Consider the following 13663-nt stretch of genomic DNA (forward strand, 5'->3'; position numbering starts at 1 on the left):
CCCAAATGTTTTCTTAATGCTAGCATTTTGCACGAGACTGACTTTTCAATGTTTTTTTTCCTTCTTCTTCCTCTTCTTCAGAATAACAGTATTGGTAATCATAGTAATAAATAGTAATAATGTCAATAATATCAATAGCTTCAAACACCTAGACAGTGCTTAATAAAGCAGGAACTATTCTACCACTTTATATATATTAATTCATATAATTCTCAAGAACGCCTTACAAGATAGTGTTGATATTATTCTCATTTTACACATGGAGCAAAGAAAGGTGAATAAGTTGGATAAAGTCACATATTTAGAAAACAGTGGAGTCTTCATTCAAAATTGGGCTATCTAGATCCAAAGTGTATCATCTTAACCACATGCTATTTTACCTATAATCAATGTCCAAGTTTTCATTTTGTCATCACTGAAAGTTACTGATTCACTTAAATATACGTTACACTGGTTTTCAGAACCAACTCTAGTCTAAGGCTTATCTTCATTTGCCCTGTCTAATTATCTGTTACTATATCTTGTTCCAAAAAGATGTTCTGCCAAATGGCAGACTAAGGATTCTTGCAATAAAAAGGAATTGTATTTATTAATGACCCATCAACTCAATGTCCAATATAACACTTTGATCACAACTCAGAAAATGTGTTGTGAATTATATTAAATAACTGAACTTCACCTTCATTACCATGTCTTCTGGTTTAGTAGCTTTCCAAACACATTCCACAGTTTCAAATAACAAATTAAAAAATATCCATATATGTATGAATGAATGCATGTGTGTATATTATATAATGCAATTTTCACCAAGAGGTATGTTCAGATACTTCTACTATTCAGGCATTTGAACTACAGTAGGCTTACGTTGTTCTTTGCTATAGAGTGCATGCTTTCTACATCATCTGTGTAACTTATAATTTCTATGGATATAATATTCTTTTGGGATCTGTGTAACTATTGTAGAGAGAGAGATAGTGTTCAGACTCATAACTAACACAAACAAATAAAAGACTTAATAAAAAAACCTGTACCATTAATTATGGGCCCAATAGATTAAATGGAAGGAGTCACTAATAAAGTGGCTTATGATAATACAGCACGGGAAAAAGGAGCATCTCTTGAAAACAATACCTTTTCCAAATTAGTTAGGTAAAGAAGCTGCCCAAGTTTTTTCTGAAGCTGTGATGTAGCAACGGCTTTATCATTTAGTAGTTTTACACGATTTTGTTCTACCTAAAAGAGAAACAAAAAACAAAAACAAAAACTTCTTTATTCTCTCCCAATAATTCTCCAATAATATATATGTATCTTGTTTTAAGAAAACCTGTTTATGGGAGGGGGGAGGATGAGGATGGGTGAAATCATACCTAACGGGTACAATGTACACTATCTGGGAGATAGGCACACTTATAACTTTGTCTCAAGAAGTACAAAAGCAATCCATGTAACCAAAACATTTGTACCCCCATAATATTCTGAAATGATAAAAAAAAAAAAAACCCTGCAAAAAAAGAGAAAACTTATTTATATTTTAAAACTCAAATTTGTAAAAGGAATATTAGATATTTCAAAAGGATTTTTTTTCACTTTACAGAAGGTAAAATTCAATCTACAGTTCTTTTAAATAGAAAGCATCCCTATATACCTGAAGTCAGATAAAAATCAACCCCAATTCTATTTATGCACCATTTTCCAGTAATATATGCATGGGATGAAGAAAAATTACATGATTTAATGTTTTGGCCTGAGTAATTTTATGAAATCCAGGGAAGAATCTTACTGCCCTTCCTTCTTCCAGCAGAATACAGCAAACAGAAATGGAGCACTCAAATAAGAGGAATTTGCTTTCTAAGAAAAACTTACTCAGAATTCATATGTAAGTGAGTGAGATATTAATAGTATATAACGAATATTTCAATTTTTTTCTAAATTAGTTACCAAGCCTTAAAGAAACAGATTTAAAACACTAAACACACACAAAGGATAAAAATGAATTATAAAGGGAATATTTTTAATGTAGAAATAAAAAGACTGACGGAGTTATGTTTTAATCTTGAGATACAAAGGAAAATTTATTGGAAGAATTTATTGGAAATTGTTGATATCTGTTCATCATTAGTAAAAGCAAACACTGCAAAAGAAAAGCTTTTAGTTGTTCTAAAGGAAGATTTTTCTAGTTCTGATAAAACTGAGGTAATAGAAAATATGTCTAAAAAGTAACTGTGAATACCTATAAATAGCACATAGAAGGTGTTCAAAAAATTGATCACTGTGTAATCTGTAGAGAAACAAAGAAAATGTATCAAAATAGTTAATGCTAAACATAGAACAGATGTGAAATTTCTCACCTTTGACCTATTTAGACCTGTAAAAACAATGGCTCAAATTAAGAATGGAGATTAAATATATACTTATAGAAGAGATCACTATCCTGACTCTACTTTTTCAACAGGTCTTGAATTTTTGTTACATCTATTTGCTGTGCCTTTTTCTGTGATTTACTTGCAAATTACCTCATGTGGTTCTATGATATGAAGAACAGGTGGACTGGGTTTTGGCTCCCTAGGATCACGCACTCTTAGTCGTTCTGTAGCCATTGCAAGTTCATCAACAGCAGATACACGATTCCTCAGAGCCATCCAATATTCATGAAGTAACTGAAAAAACACAAAAGACAAAGCGGTGGTAAAGCATATAATTAAAATTGGTTAAAATCACCAAGATGTGCCTTGAGCAAAAGTCTTTATGAGGTCTTAGACATACATGTTTTTTCATTAAGTGTCTAAAGTACAAGCAATAATTCTTTGGGCCAGTTTAGAATGACGAGGTGAGACTAAAAAATCTCCACAGGATACTGCCTCTTTAGATTCTTAGGAACAGACTACCCAGAGATTCCTTGGTGAAACCAAAGATCTTTACAGTTCAATATTGGGCTGATGGAATCTTTTCTCTGCTTTATTTTTTTTTTTAAGTGTTTTTATTGTAACGTATTTCACATATTCAAAATAATATATATGGCAACAAGAATGCAACTGAGTATTCACCATCCAGTTTAAGAAAAAATTCTCAGGAAAGCCTCTGTTGTGCTCCTTCTCAATTGTATCAGTCTCTTCTCACATATTCCTCCTTCAAGGAATATGTGAGGAAAGGCCCAACAATGGGGTAACTACTATTCTGAATTGTATTTATCCTTACAGACTTTTCATTGGAGTTATACTACATGTATGTATCCTTAATAATCTGGTTATATATGTTTTGTAAATTTATAGAAATGGTAGTAATCAGCATAAATTTTTTGACATGCTTTCTTCACTAACTTTATACTTTGAGGTAGATCCTGGTTGATATATTTAGCAGTAGCTCATTTATTTGCTTTTCTGTGAAAAGGTCTGCAAAGTTATACAGAAAAAAATGCACAAAAACCTGGGAGAAGTACACAATAAGCACTCCTCTGGACAAAGAGCATGTAACCAAACTGAGCCCAAAGGAAGAATACAGGGCAACTGGACATTGTATATAATACTGTCTTCTTCCATGCCTCGCTATAATAAACAGTGTTAATGTGCTCTGTATTTACAATAGTAATGTGTGAGGAAAAAAATTATTATGAACTAATGATTTTGACTTTATAAAAGTATACCCCAATTTATCAAATGTATGAACTGATACTACAGACAACTTCTTTTTCTGCATAAAAATTTTTCTCCGAACTTTTAAGAACTTAAAAAAAAAGATATTGAATGGAATTATGACATTACAAATAAATGATACACTTCTTTCCTTTCCCTACCCATCTCACCTACCTCACCTACAAAGTAGGATAATGAATAACAAATCGAAATATAAAGAATAATTCTAAGTTAATGAATTCTGGAATCTCATCTCCAGTACAGAGTTATAATATGATGAAATCATGAAAATATAAATATGAAAAGCCACTTTGTGCTTTACTCATTAGAACGGTTTCCAACCTCTTGTAGGTTGAGAAGTATTTACTATGTTTTCCAATGTTTAAGATTGTTGATATTTGGCTGTTGAGCAAAAGCACAACAAAAAATAAAAACAAAACTCTAATTTCAAAGAATAGCAGCATAAAATCAAGCTAAGAATAGAATGAAACATTTTCATAGCTAAACAAAAGGTTTCAGAAAAATTTCAGTTCAGTAATGATTTTCTTTTAATAATTTAATAAATAGAATGTCCTTATATGATGAGTAATTACTGAATTAGTAATTCCTTATTACAACAGTTACATTTTAGGGAAAGAAAAATAGTGACACCTCAATCTCCGGAGCAGATTTAAAAAAGCTGGAGAGAAAAATGAAAGCCATGAAAATTAATGTAAAAACGGAAAATTTTTAATATGGGAAGGAAGTTTTAAAATTCTATACCTTATATTCCTTCTTCCATGCTTCAAAGAGATCCATTGAAGTACTTCCTTCATCAATGAATTCAACAGCAAATCTATGTGATTTTGCAAATGATAGTATTGCTTTCATAGATCGCTCCGTTTCACTTATTGCCCACAGACCCCGGGTGGTGGTAGGTACTCTATCATCTACCAGTCCTTCCTCATCTTCTATCATCTCCTCAAATATTGCAGTCTGGCCTTTGACTCTGAAAACATACCAGAACAAAACAACAGTAACTACTATCAGTGGGTAAGTAAATGAGTGATATTGTAAATGAGTGATGTTGGCAGAACAAATACAGAAGCAAAAGGTCAATAACTCTTCAACAACTTTCAGTGTGGTATCTATAAGATGATGCTTGCAAGTCTTTGGAAAAACCATAGCAACTCTGAAAATCCTGGAAGTGTCATAAATTTGTCCAGTGTTTCCTGAGAGCCATATGGCATAATCAAAAATGTCTATAAATTCCAAACTATAAATCTCACTCCGAGAATTAAAACATAAATCACAACCAATGACCATGCATAAAAAAAAAAAAGCATAGTATGATCTAAAAGTACACTATCAATCTTTCTTTTCAAGGCAATCAGACTTAGAAACTTTTCTCAATTTCCAAGCTTGTAAAATAGAGATAATTTTGCTCCTAATATGGTTTTATGCACTCACCAGGTAGCTCAATCTCCAACACAGGATGAAGACTTTGTATGGAGAAAGGGTATTAATAATGAGAGACAACATATGATATGACACTTACTATGTATCAAGCACTATGCTAAATAATTATGCTCATTTTCTTATTTGATATTCACAAAACTTCAATGAAGAGATGTTATTACCTTCATTTCATGAATGAGGACACTGAGGCTTAGAGAAGTAATTTGCCCAGAACAATGAGCAGGGATGTGAGTTCAAATTGGTCAGACTAGAGCCTGGGATCTTACCACTCTCCTAAACTGCCCCTCAATTAATTACACATTACCATGACATGAACATTTAGGCAGTAACTTCTGTATAAGTAAAACTGAGCATGTTAAATATCAACTGTCAAGGGTTTACTTTCTTGATTTAATGAAGCAAAAAATATGACAGGTCACTGTGAGGAAAATATGGTCTTATAATCAAACACTAAATCTTGTAAAATGTTTCATTTTCTTGATGGGTAATAATCAAATAGAGAACTTACGTGTTAGAAAATAGCTTTGATTCATACTCTGTGAATAATTCATCAGCTTTACAAAAGACACAGCTGAAAAAAAAGAGTATCAGAGAAATAGTCACAAACATAACCAGCACTCAGGTAACTGCTAAGAGAAGCTTAGTATTTTGTACTTTATTTTTTATTTGTAACAGACATGCCATTTTAGAAAAAAAAAAATTACATGGTTTTCTATATCTGGTCCTTGAGTGTTTTTTAAAAAAATTAGATTAATAATATATCTCTTTCTATTTCTGTCTGAATTAAAATGAAAAAAAGTTTTATTATATGAGCCATTGTTTCTTCTCTCAGAAGAAATCTAGCTTAATGGATGGTACCATTTCATTGTATAAATTCTTCTACTACCTACCAGTTGAGAGGAAGTCGAGTTGGTCGGAGGTGGCAGATTGTTGCAGATTCAATAACATTACGAGATGGTGGTCCCTCCAGGTTTTTTACAGCTTCTCTTACTAGCTTTTGGAATTTATATAGCTCTTCCATTTGTGTTGTAAGTAAGAACTGAAGACCTCTACAGTCACGAAATCTGATTCCCACCACCAGCACCACACACAACACAAACAAAAGAATAAGAGTCAATTTTCTCAAATTCAGAAAATGGTTGCCAAGCAAAATGTTAAAGAAACTGTGTGCTATATTTTACCCAGCTGCACTTGAGTGTGTTTTCCTTAGGAGTGTATTCAATTGGAATCTACTAGTCAAGGTACAATAACATTGGCTTATCTACTACAACAGACATCAAAAGATTTTGATAGTCTTGTGCTCAAAATGCAAAGAATATGCAAAATCTATGTCTCTGTCTCAGATATCTTTGAAAGATCAGGATTGCCACATTCTTCCTTTTTAAGGCTCACTGACTATAAATGTCCCCCTGATGCCCTTGCTCTATATGGAGAGGTGAATGCAGAATGATACATAAAGACAGAAAATTGGGAAAAAAGAAGAAAACTAACCAAGAGTTATATTCCTCATTTAAATATATATATTTAATTAAATATTAACCATCTACTATATGCTAGGCACTTTGCCAAGTTATACTTTTCATGTATAACTTCAATAGTTTCTGCTATGCTCACATTATGGATGAAATATAACAAATTAAGGTAAATAAAGTCACAAATGTGTGGCAGAGTTAGGAGTTAAACCCAAATACAGTGTTCTCAACCATTTTCATAAACTGTGAATGAAAAGGGCTAAGGAAAAAAAAGTATGGATGTGTGTGTGTGGATTTATGAAAGGAAAAAGAAGGCTTAAAATAATCAGACATTAGAAACTGGAAAATACAAAGAGTTAAGAGTATATACTTTCCATCCTGAAATACCATATACCCCGCTCCCCAAATTGTTCAAAAAAAGCTGCCCTCCTTCCTGAAGCCTTCCTTAATATTTTTCACCTTAATATTTTCTAACAATCATCTATGTTTCTTCCTGTTCATGAAGTTTATTGAATATATTCATTTTAGTATTTTGTTATGTTCAGTTTTCATACATAATCATATTACTCAAATTGTTTGTGGGTCTTGTTTTTCATTGAGCTTTTAGAAGGCAGGAATTATATCATATACTTTTAAAAAATACATTATCTAACAGGCACAGAATAGCTGTTCAATAATTTCTAAAACAATCTGCATAGATACTTGAACAAAATTAGGTTAGGTATCGATACTATTCACAAAAAGAAAACAAGGTTTTTATTTCCAACTTATTAGAAATTTAAATTTACAAGGGAAGATGTAACGTCATAAAATTTCTCTCCACTAACATATATGAGTCATGTGAATAGAGGGTGAAAAATATTATCACAGATCAGCATTAACCATTCTTAGCAACGTTTTCTCTTGCAGGTCCTTTAAATGAAAGATAAGAAAATAATAATAGAAGGTAACTTTTACACTATTCTAAGTAAGTCCTTCACAAATGTTAATTTATTTAATTCTAACAACAATGCTGAGGGGTTTCACAGATTAAGAAACTAAGGCACAGAGTTTAAGTAACTTTTTCAAGGACACGGAACTTGTAAGTGGTGGCACTGGGATATGAACATAACAATCTGACTAGTGCACCTACCTGTGCTCTTCACTAAGCTAAAAGCCTTTCCCAACAATCATTAACTAGTAAACATGAATAATTTTGCTTTTGAGATATCGATTTCATACAAAAACACAGACAATAGTAAAATAATCTCTGAATATATAGTAATATAAAAAAATTAACTTACTTATAGGTATTTTATATGTTTACCCTTGCATGTTTTGAAACATGCTTTGTTATTTTCTATTTATGCCCAATGTTTATGAAAGGAATGTTTCAATAATAAATGATATGTTTTATGTTTCTTATTGGTAATTTTATAGATCTGGGACCTCAAAACATTCAATAAGGATGTATTTTAATATGAGAATTTACATCTTTTAAATAGTTTCTGTGTAATTTAAGAAAAACAACTTCAAAATAATTTTAATATTTTCTTTGCTGTTTCAACAAATGCTGGCAGACTAAACAGTGGACCTCAACCTTTTTGGCACCAGGGACTGGTTTCATGGAAGACAATTTTTCCACAGACAAGGGTACAGGAAGGGTGGCAGAGCTCTACAGCCTGGTCCCTAACAGGCTGCAGACCACTATGGTCCACGGCCCTGGGGTTGGGGACTGCAGCATTAGGATATAGCTTTAAAAATGAATAAAATGAATCATGACTAAATTGGCAACTTATCCTGAAATCGAGATCCCTGGCTTAATAGAGAAAAAGGGAATGCACTCAAGACATATAAATATTGCATATACTTCACAAACAAGAAGCCTGTCAGGTTCTGTGTGGTCAAAAAGATGATTGTAATAAAACACATGGAAAATGTAGCATATCTCTTTTAGCAGACATTTGAAAAAGTTTTTGGAAGACTAAATGAAGACATTTAAAATCACACTGGGGAAGCGTGAATCCCTTATGTCAAGGATGAAATTCTCCAAAACAAAAGCCATTTTAAAACAAGTGAAAGGGGCAGCCTTACAGAAACAACAGGAAAACACCTAATCTCACATAGGAAAATACCTAATCCTACAATTTCCCCAGTAAGGTTAAAGGTCAATCCTATGAGCTGTCTAACTAACAGGTACCCTGCAGGAGTTCTGCTTTGCACAACTTCTGAAGAAAGCTGAATGGATGCAAATGAGATATAAATATCTCTTTCACAATTGTTTTTTTTTTTTGAGAATGTGCTTTTACAGAGTTCCTGAGTAAACAGCAAGAGAATCAGCTCCAAGCCTCAACCATATCTCCAGGACAGAGTGACATCTCCTGTAATAATCCCTTCACCAAGGAAGGCAGGAAACCAACTTTTGGACTTTGACATCCTTGCAGCTTTTGTTATCTACCTCCTGCCACCACTTTTGTTTTCAACTGACAGCATCACTCTTTTTTTTTCTTCTCTTCAACCCCCTTAAAATCAGCGAGCCACCTGGCCTTGCTGTTGGCATCTCCTTTCTCTTTCTTTGGGATGCCACGCCATCTCTCTGCTCTATTCCTCCCACCCTTCTCTTTCTTTATCTCTCTCTCTCTCTCATTCTCCCTGTTCTTCTAAAGGATAAAATAAATGTTACTTATATATCTTGACCTCTGTGTGAGAAATCTTTCTCCACCTGCGCCATGAGCACCTACTAAACTTTCCACCTTAACAACCAGTGTCATCTAAATTGAAATCCAGAATAGTGGGTAAAAGTGGTTTTTGTCGTAGGGACTTCAATGGATGCTGATGGGATAGAAGATTAAACAACATCTTTCTATGTTAATAAATTTCTGCAAACTATCAAAAAAAACCCAAAAAACCCAAGAACCCATTGCTTAAAGCTGGCTTTGGGTGTATCCAACAAAGAAAATACTTTAAGCAGATTTTAAAAAGGCACTAAAAGAGAGTATTTAAAAATAGATATTAATAATATATGAAAAAGTTTCTCTTTTAGAATTATCCCTAATAATTTTCTTTGAAATGTACTCTTAACAAAATGTAAAACTCATATATTTATAACCAAAATATGTTCTAGTACTTAATTACATCTCTAAATACTGAATGATCTGAATATTTGGGTTGATTATAGTTAATCTGTTTTGTGCTATTTTCTTACTTCTCTGACATAGAAAGCTTGCCAGTTTGCTGCTTATAGTTGCTGGTTATTTCATTTCTCACTCGCTGAACAAGCTCCTCGTCAATAGTAAATTCTATTGCCCTGTGGATCACATTCAGCCACCATGGAGAATTAGAATGAATCTGTAAAAAAGACAATAGCTGATCAATTAATATTTTTTAGTACCATTAATTTTTTTTACTATGCTTCCATCATTGGGAAGGGTGATTTGCATAATTCAAAGATACCAATAAATGCAATGTTCAAAGGAATTATAATATAGGAGAGCCAAATATATATACTATCTATACAATGGTTAAATACCTCTTTTGCATACATAATTAAAGAGAACACCTGTTTTCTGACTACTCTGGATGAATGAAAATTTATTGCACACACTTGCATAACAAAGCTATGCTAAAAAAATACTTTACACCAAAATGAAAATTCAATACTTACTTTCTGTATGTGAAAAGGTCATAAATCTCTTTCTCAGCATAATACAGAAAGCCTTCATTCTAATCTTCGACTAATTGAACTAGATTCTACTTAGATAATGAATAACCTATAATACTAAAATCATATGCCTGGATACTTAATAATTAATGAATTAGGGAGAATAAAATTTGGAGCAACTGATTAAAAAATGGAAAATAAAAGTGTATTTGTGTAGCTTCCTCTTTAGACTTTGCTACTGATTCCATAAAAGAGAAATTTTAGAAATGATAAGTGGTATGTATTCCATAAGAAAAATATCTGTGGTTTTAATGTAACATCTTAAAGAAAGGATTTTGGAAACATACATATTTAATATCAAAAGGAGGTTACAGAAGTCTTTACTTTCTTCAAAAGACAACTTGTTACATACTCAAGGTAAGAGGAAAACCATTATAGTTTAAAAAAAAATAAAAGAGAACCTCAAAATAGTTGCTTTAGCTACGTATCTACTCATTCAACCAATAAACCTTACTAACAGTAAATAAACTTGTATTGTGGATGAGACACTGTATTAGGTGCTAAGAATGCCATGATGAATAAGGAAATTCAAGTTTCTCCCTTCCCCCAAAACAAAAACCAAAATGATATATGGAGACAAAAACAAGTAAGAAACTTTGGACATACTTTTCTTTGAAGCTCACGTATGGTCTGCTGCACAGGCTGTAAAGCTTGCTGGGCTTCAGCAACTTCTGTATTACACTTGCTCATATAGTGCTCTCGCAGTTGTTTGGCCTGTGTTGAAACAGAAAATAAAAACAAACTTTGACTCCAGATATAGAAAATATTGTAGTATTACGTTTGAAGAACAATGTGGTCATTTTATATATTTAAAGCTACTTAATTTGATTTAAACATAAAATTCTACAGGTATACTGTAGATGAAAGTCATGCTAGAAATTCCTAAGATATATAGGGATGAGAACAAAATTTACCTGTCCAAGTCACAAAATTTAAGAAATGGCAAATATCCACTCCCCAAGTTTCTATTTAAATAGTTTCTTAATTAGAAAAAACAGAGGGAGGGGAAAAATGACAGTAACATTTCAAATTACGAGGCAAAGCAAGTACACCTTCCAGAATTCCTTGTCTAATTTAGTTATCACAGTTTCTTGGCATTACTTGAGTTTAAAAATAAGACTTGAGAATATACAGTAACACAGGTATTACAGATTGAATTGTGTTCTCCCCAAATTTATATGTGAAGCCCTAATCCCCAATGTGATTATGTGTAGAGATAGGGCCTTTAAGGATGTAAATAAGGTTAAACAAGGTCATAAGAGTAGGGCCTCAATCCAATATGATTGGTGTTCTATTGTAATGAATGTAATGAATGGCAATTTCATATGGCTCAACTGAATAGATACATCTCTTTGGACTAGCCATTTCACTTCCCTGAGCTTCCGTTATTTCATTTATAAAAGGAGGTGGTTGAAGATAAATTCTAAGATATTGTTCAGTTTTGAAATACGTGGCTTCATATTCTATGACAATTAGACAAAGTGATAATATGGCTTCCTTAGAAATGCATCTATATAGTATGAAAACTCCTTCTTATGAAACATTTTTCCTCTTCCTGTCACAATCTTCCAATTAACTTTTATTAAAATTCCTTGGTTATAATTATTTGGTTATTAGAGCTGTCCACTAATAGACTGGGTTGTCTCCCAGATAAATAATAGCTTGCCGTCACTGAAGGCATTTAAATGAAAAGTGAAAGGATTAGATGGTTACACTGGGAATGAAATTTTACTTGAAAACTCCCAACACTTAGACTGCCATCTAACATCAAGAACAGTGAAGTCAAAAGCACAGCAAAAAACCCCACAAAAAATAAACAAAACAAAACAAAACAAGACCACAACAGAGTGGAGAGATATCCTACAGAATGGGAGAAAATATTTGTAAATCATACATCTGATAAGGGGTTAATATCCAAAATATATAAAGAATTCAAACAACTCAATAGGAAGAAAACAAATAAATTAAAATATAACCAAGAATCTGAAAAGACATTTTTCAAAAGAAAACATATTAATACAAATGGCCAAGCGGTATATGAAAAGGTGTTCAACATCACTAATCATGAGGGAGATGCAAATTAAAACCACAATGAACTATTGCCTCCTATCTGTTAGGATGGCTATTATCAAAAAGATGAAAGATAAGTTTTGGTGAGGAGGTCAAGAAAACAGAACCCTTGTACACTACTGATGGGAATGTAAATCAGTACAGCCATTATAGAAAATAGTATGAAGGTTCCTCAAAAAATTAAAAATAGAACTACCATGTGATCCAGCAATTCCACTTCTGAGTATATATCCAAAGGAAATGAAGAGATAGCTGTACTCTCATGTTCATTCCAGTATCATTCACAATAGCCCAGACATGGAATCAACCTTGTGTCCATTAACTGATGAATGAATAAAAAAATATGGTATATACAGTTGACCCTTGAACAACACAGGGGTTTGAACTAAGTGGATCCACTTATACATGGATTTTCTTCCACCTCGGCCACTCCTGAGATAGCAAGACCAACCCCTCTTCTTCCTTTTCTTCCTTAGTCTACTCAAAGTGAAGACAATGCGGATGAAGACCTTTATGACCATCCACTTCCAAGTAATGAATAGTAAGTATATTTTCTCTTCCTTATGATTTTCTTGATTTTTTTTCTCCAGCCTACTTTAAGAATACAGTATACAATATATATAACATTCAAAATAACGTGTCAATCAACTGTTATCGGTAAGACTTCTGGTCTACAGCAGGCTCTTAGTAGTTAAGGTTTTGGGGGACTTAAAAGTTATACTCGTATTTTCAACTGTGTGGGGGTTCAGTGCCCCTAACCCTTACATTGTTCAAGGGTCAAGTGTAGACACAATGGAATACTATTAGGCCTTCAAAATGAAAGAAATTCTGTCATTTACAAGAACACTGTCTGAACCTGGAGGACATTTTGCCAAGTGAAACAAGCCAAGCACAGAAAGACAAACACAGCATGATTTCACTTATATGTGGGATCTAAAACAGGTGAACTCATAGAAGCAGAGATGGTAGTTTCCAGGGCCTAGAAAGATTGGGGAGATGTTGGTCAAAGATTCAATAATTTCAGTTAGACAGGAAGAATACATGCAGGAGGTCTATAATACAATATGGTCACTACAGTTAATAACAATATTGTATACTTGAAAATGGCTGAGAGAGTAGATTTTAAATGTTCTCATACAAAAAGAAAAAATGTGAGGTAATTGGTTTGATTTAGCCATTCCATAATATTTACATATATCAAAACATGTTATATACCATAAATATACATAATTTTTATTTGTCAATTAAATAAACAGTTCACCAAAACAAAACCCCCCCACAACCAATGGTCAAAGGGCTGTGCATACTTATATCATCTCATTTTTTATCTTGTT

General features: G+C 32.7%; 1 protein-coding gene across 3 annotated transcripts in view; it reads right to left on the minus strand.

Annotated features, from left to right (window-relative positions):
• Nucleotides 1-13663, minus strand: part of SHPRH (SNF2 histone linker PHD RING helicase) — a 91272-nt gene that overhangs the window by 32647 nt on the left and 44962 nt on the right. For all 3 annotated transcript variants that reach the window (XM_069487683.1, XM_069487682.1, XM_069487684.1), the window contains 7 exons: nt 10866-10973; nt 9744-9886; nt 5978-6151; nt 5596-5658; nt 4392-4617; nt 2514-2657; nt 1132-1233 (listed from right to left, as the gene is read on the minus strand). In XM_069487683.1, coding sequence (XP_069343784.1) covers nt 1132-1233; nt 2514-2657; nt 4392-4617; nt 5596-5658; nt 5978-6151; nt 9744-9886; nt 10866-10973 — 960 coding nt within the window. The remainder of the gene's footprint in view (nt 1-1131; nt 1234-2513; nt 2658-4391; nt 4618-5595; nt 5659-5977; nt 6152-9743; nt 9887-10865; nt 10974-13663) is intronic.

Source organism: Eulemur rufifrons, chromosome 15, assembly GCF_041146395.1.
Source record: "Eulemur rufifrons isolate Redbay chromosome 15, OSU_ERuf_1, whole genome shotgun sequence".
Lineage (NCBI taxonomy): Eukaryota > Metazoa > Chordata > Mammalia > Primates > Lemuridae > Eulemur > Eulemur rufifrons.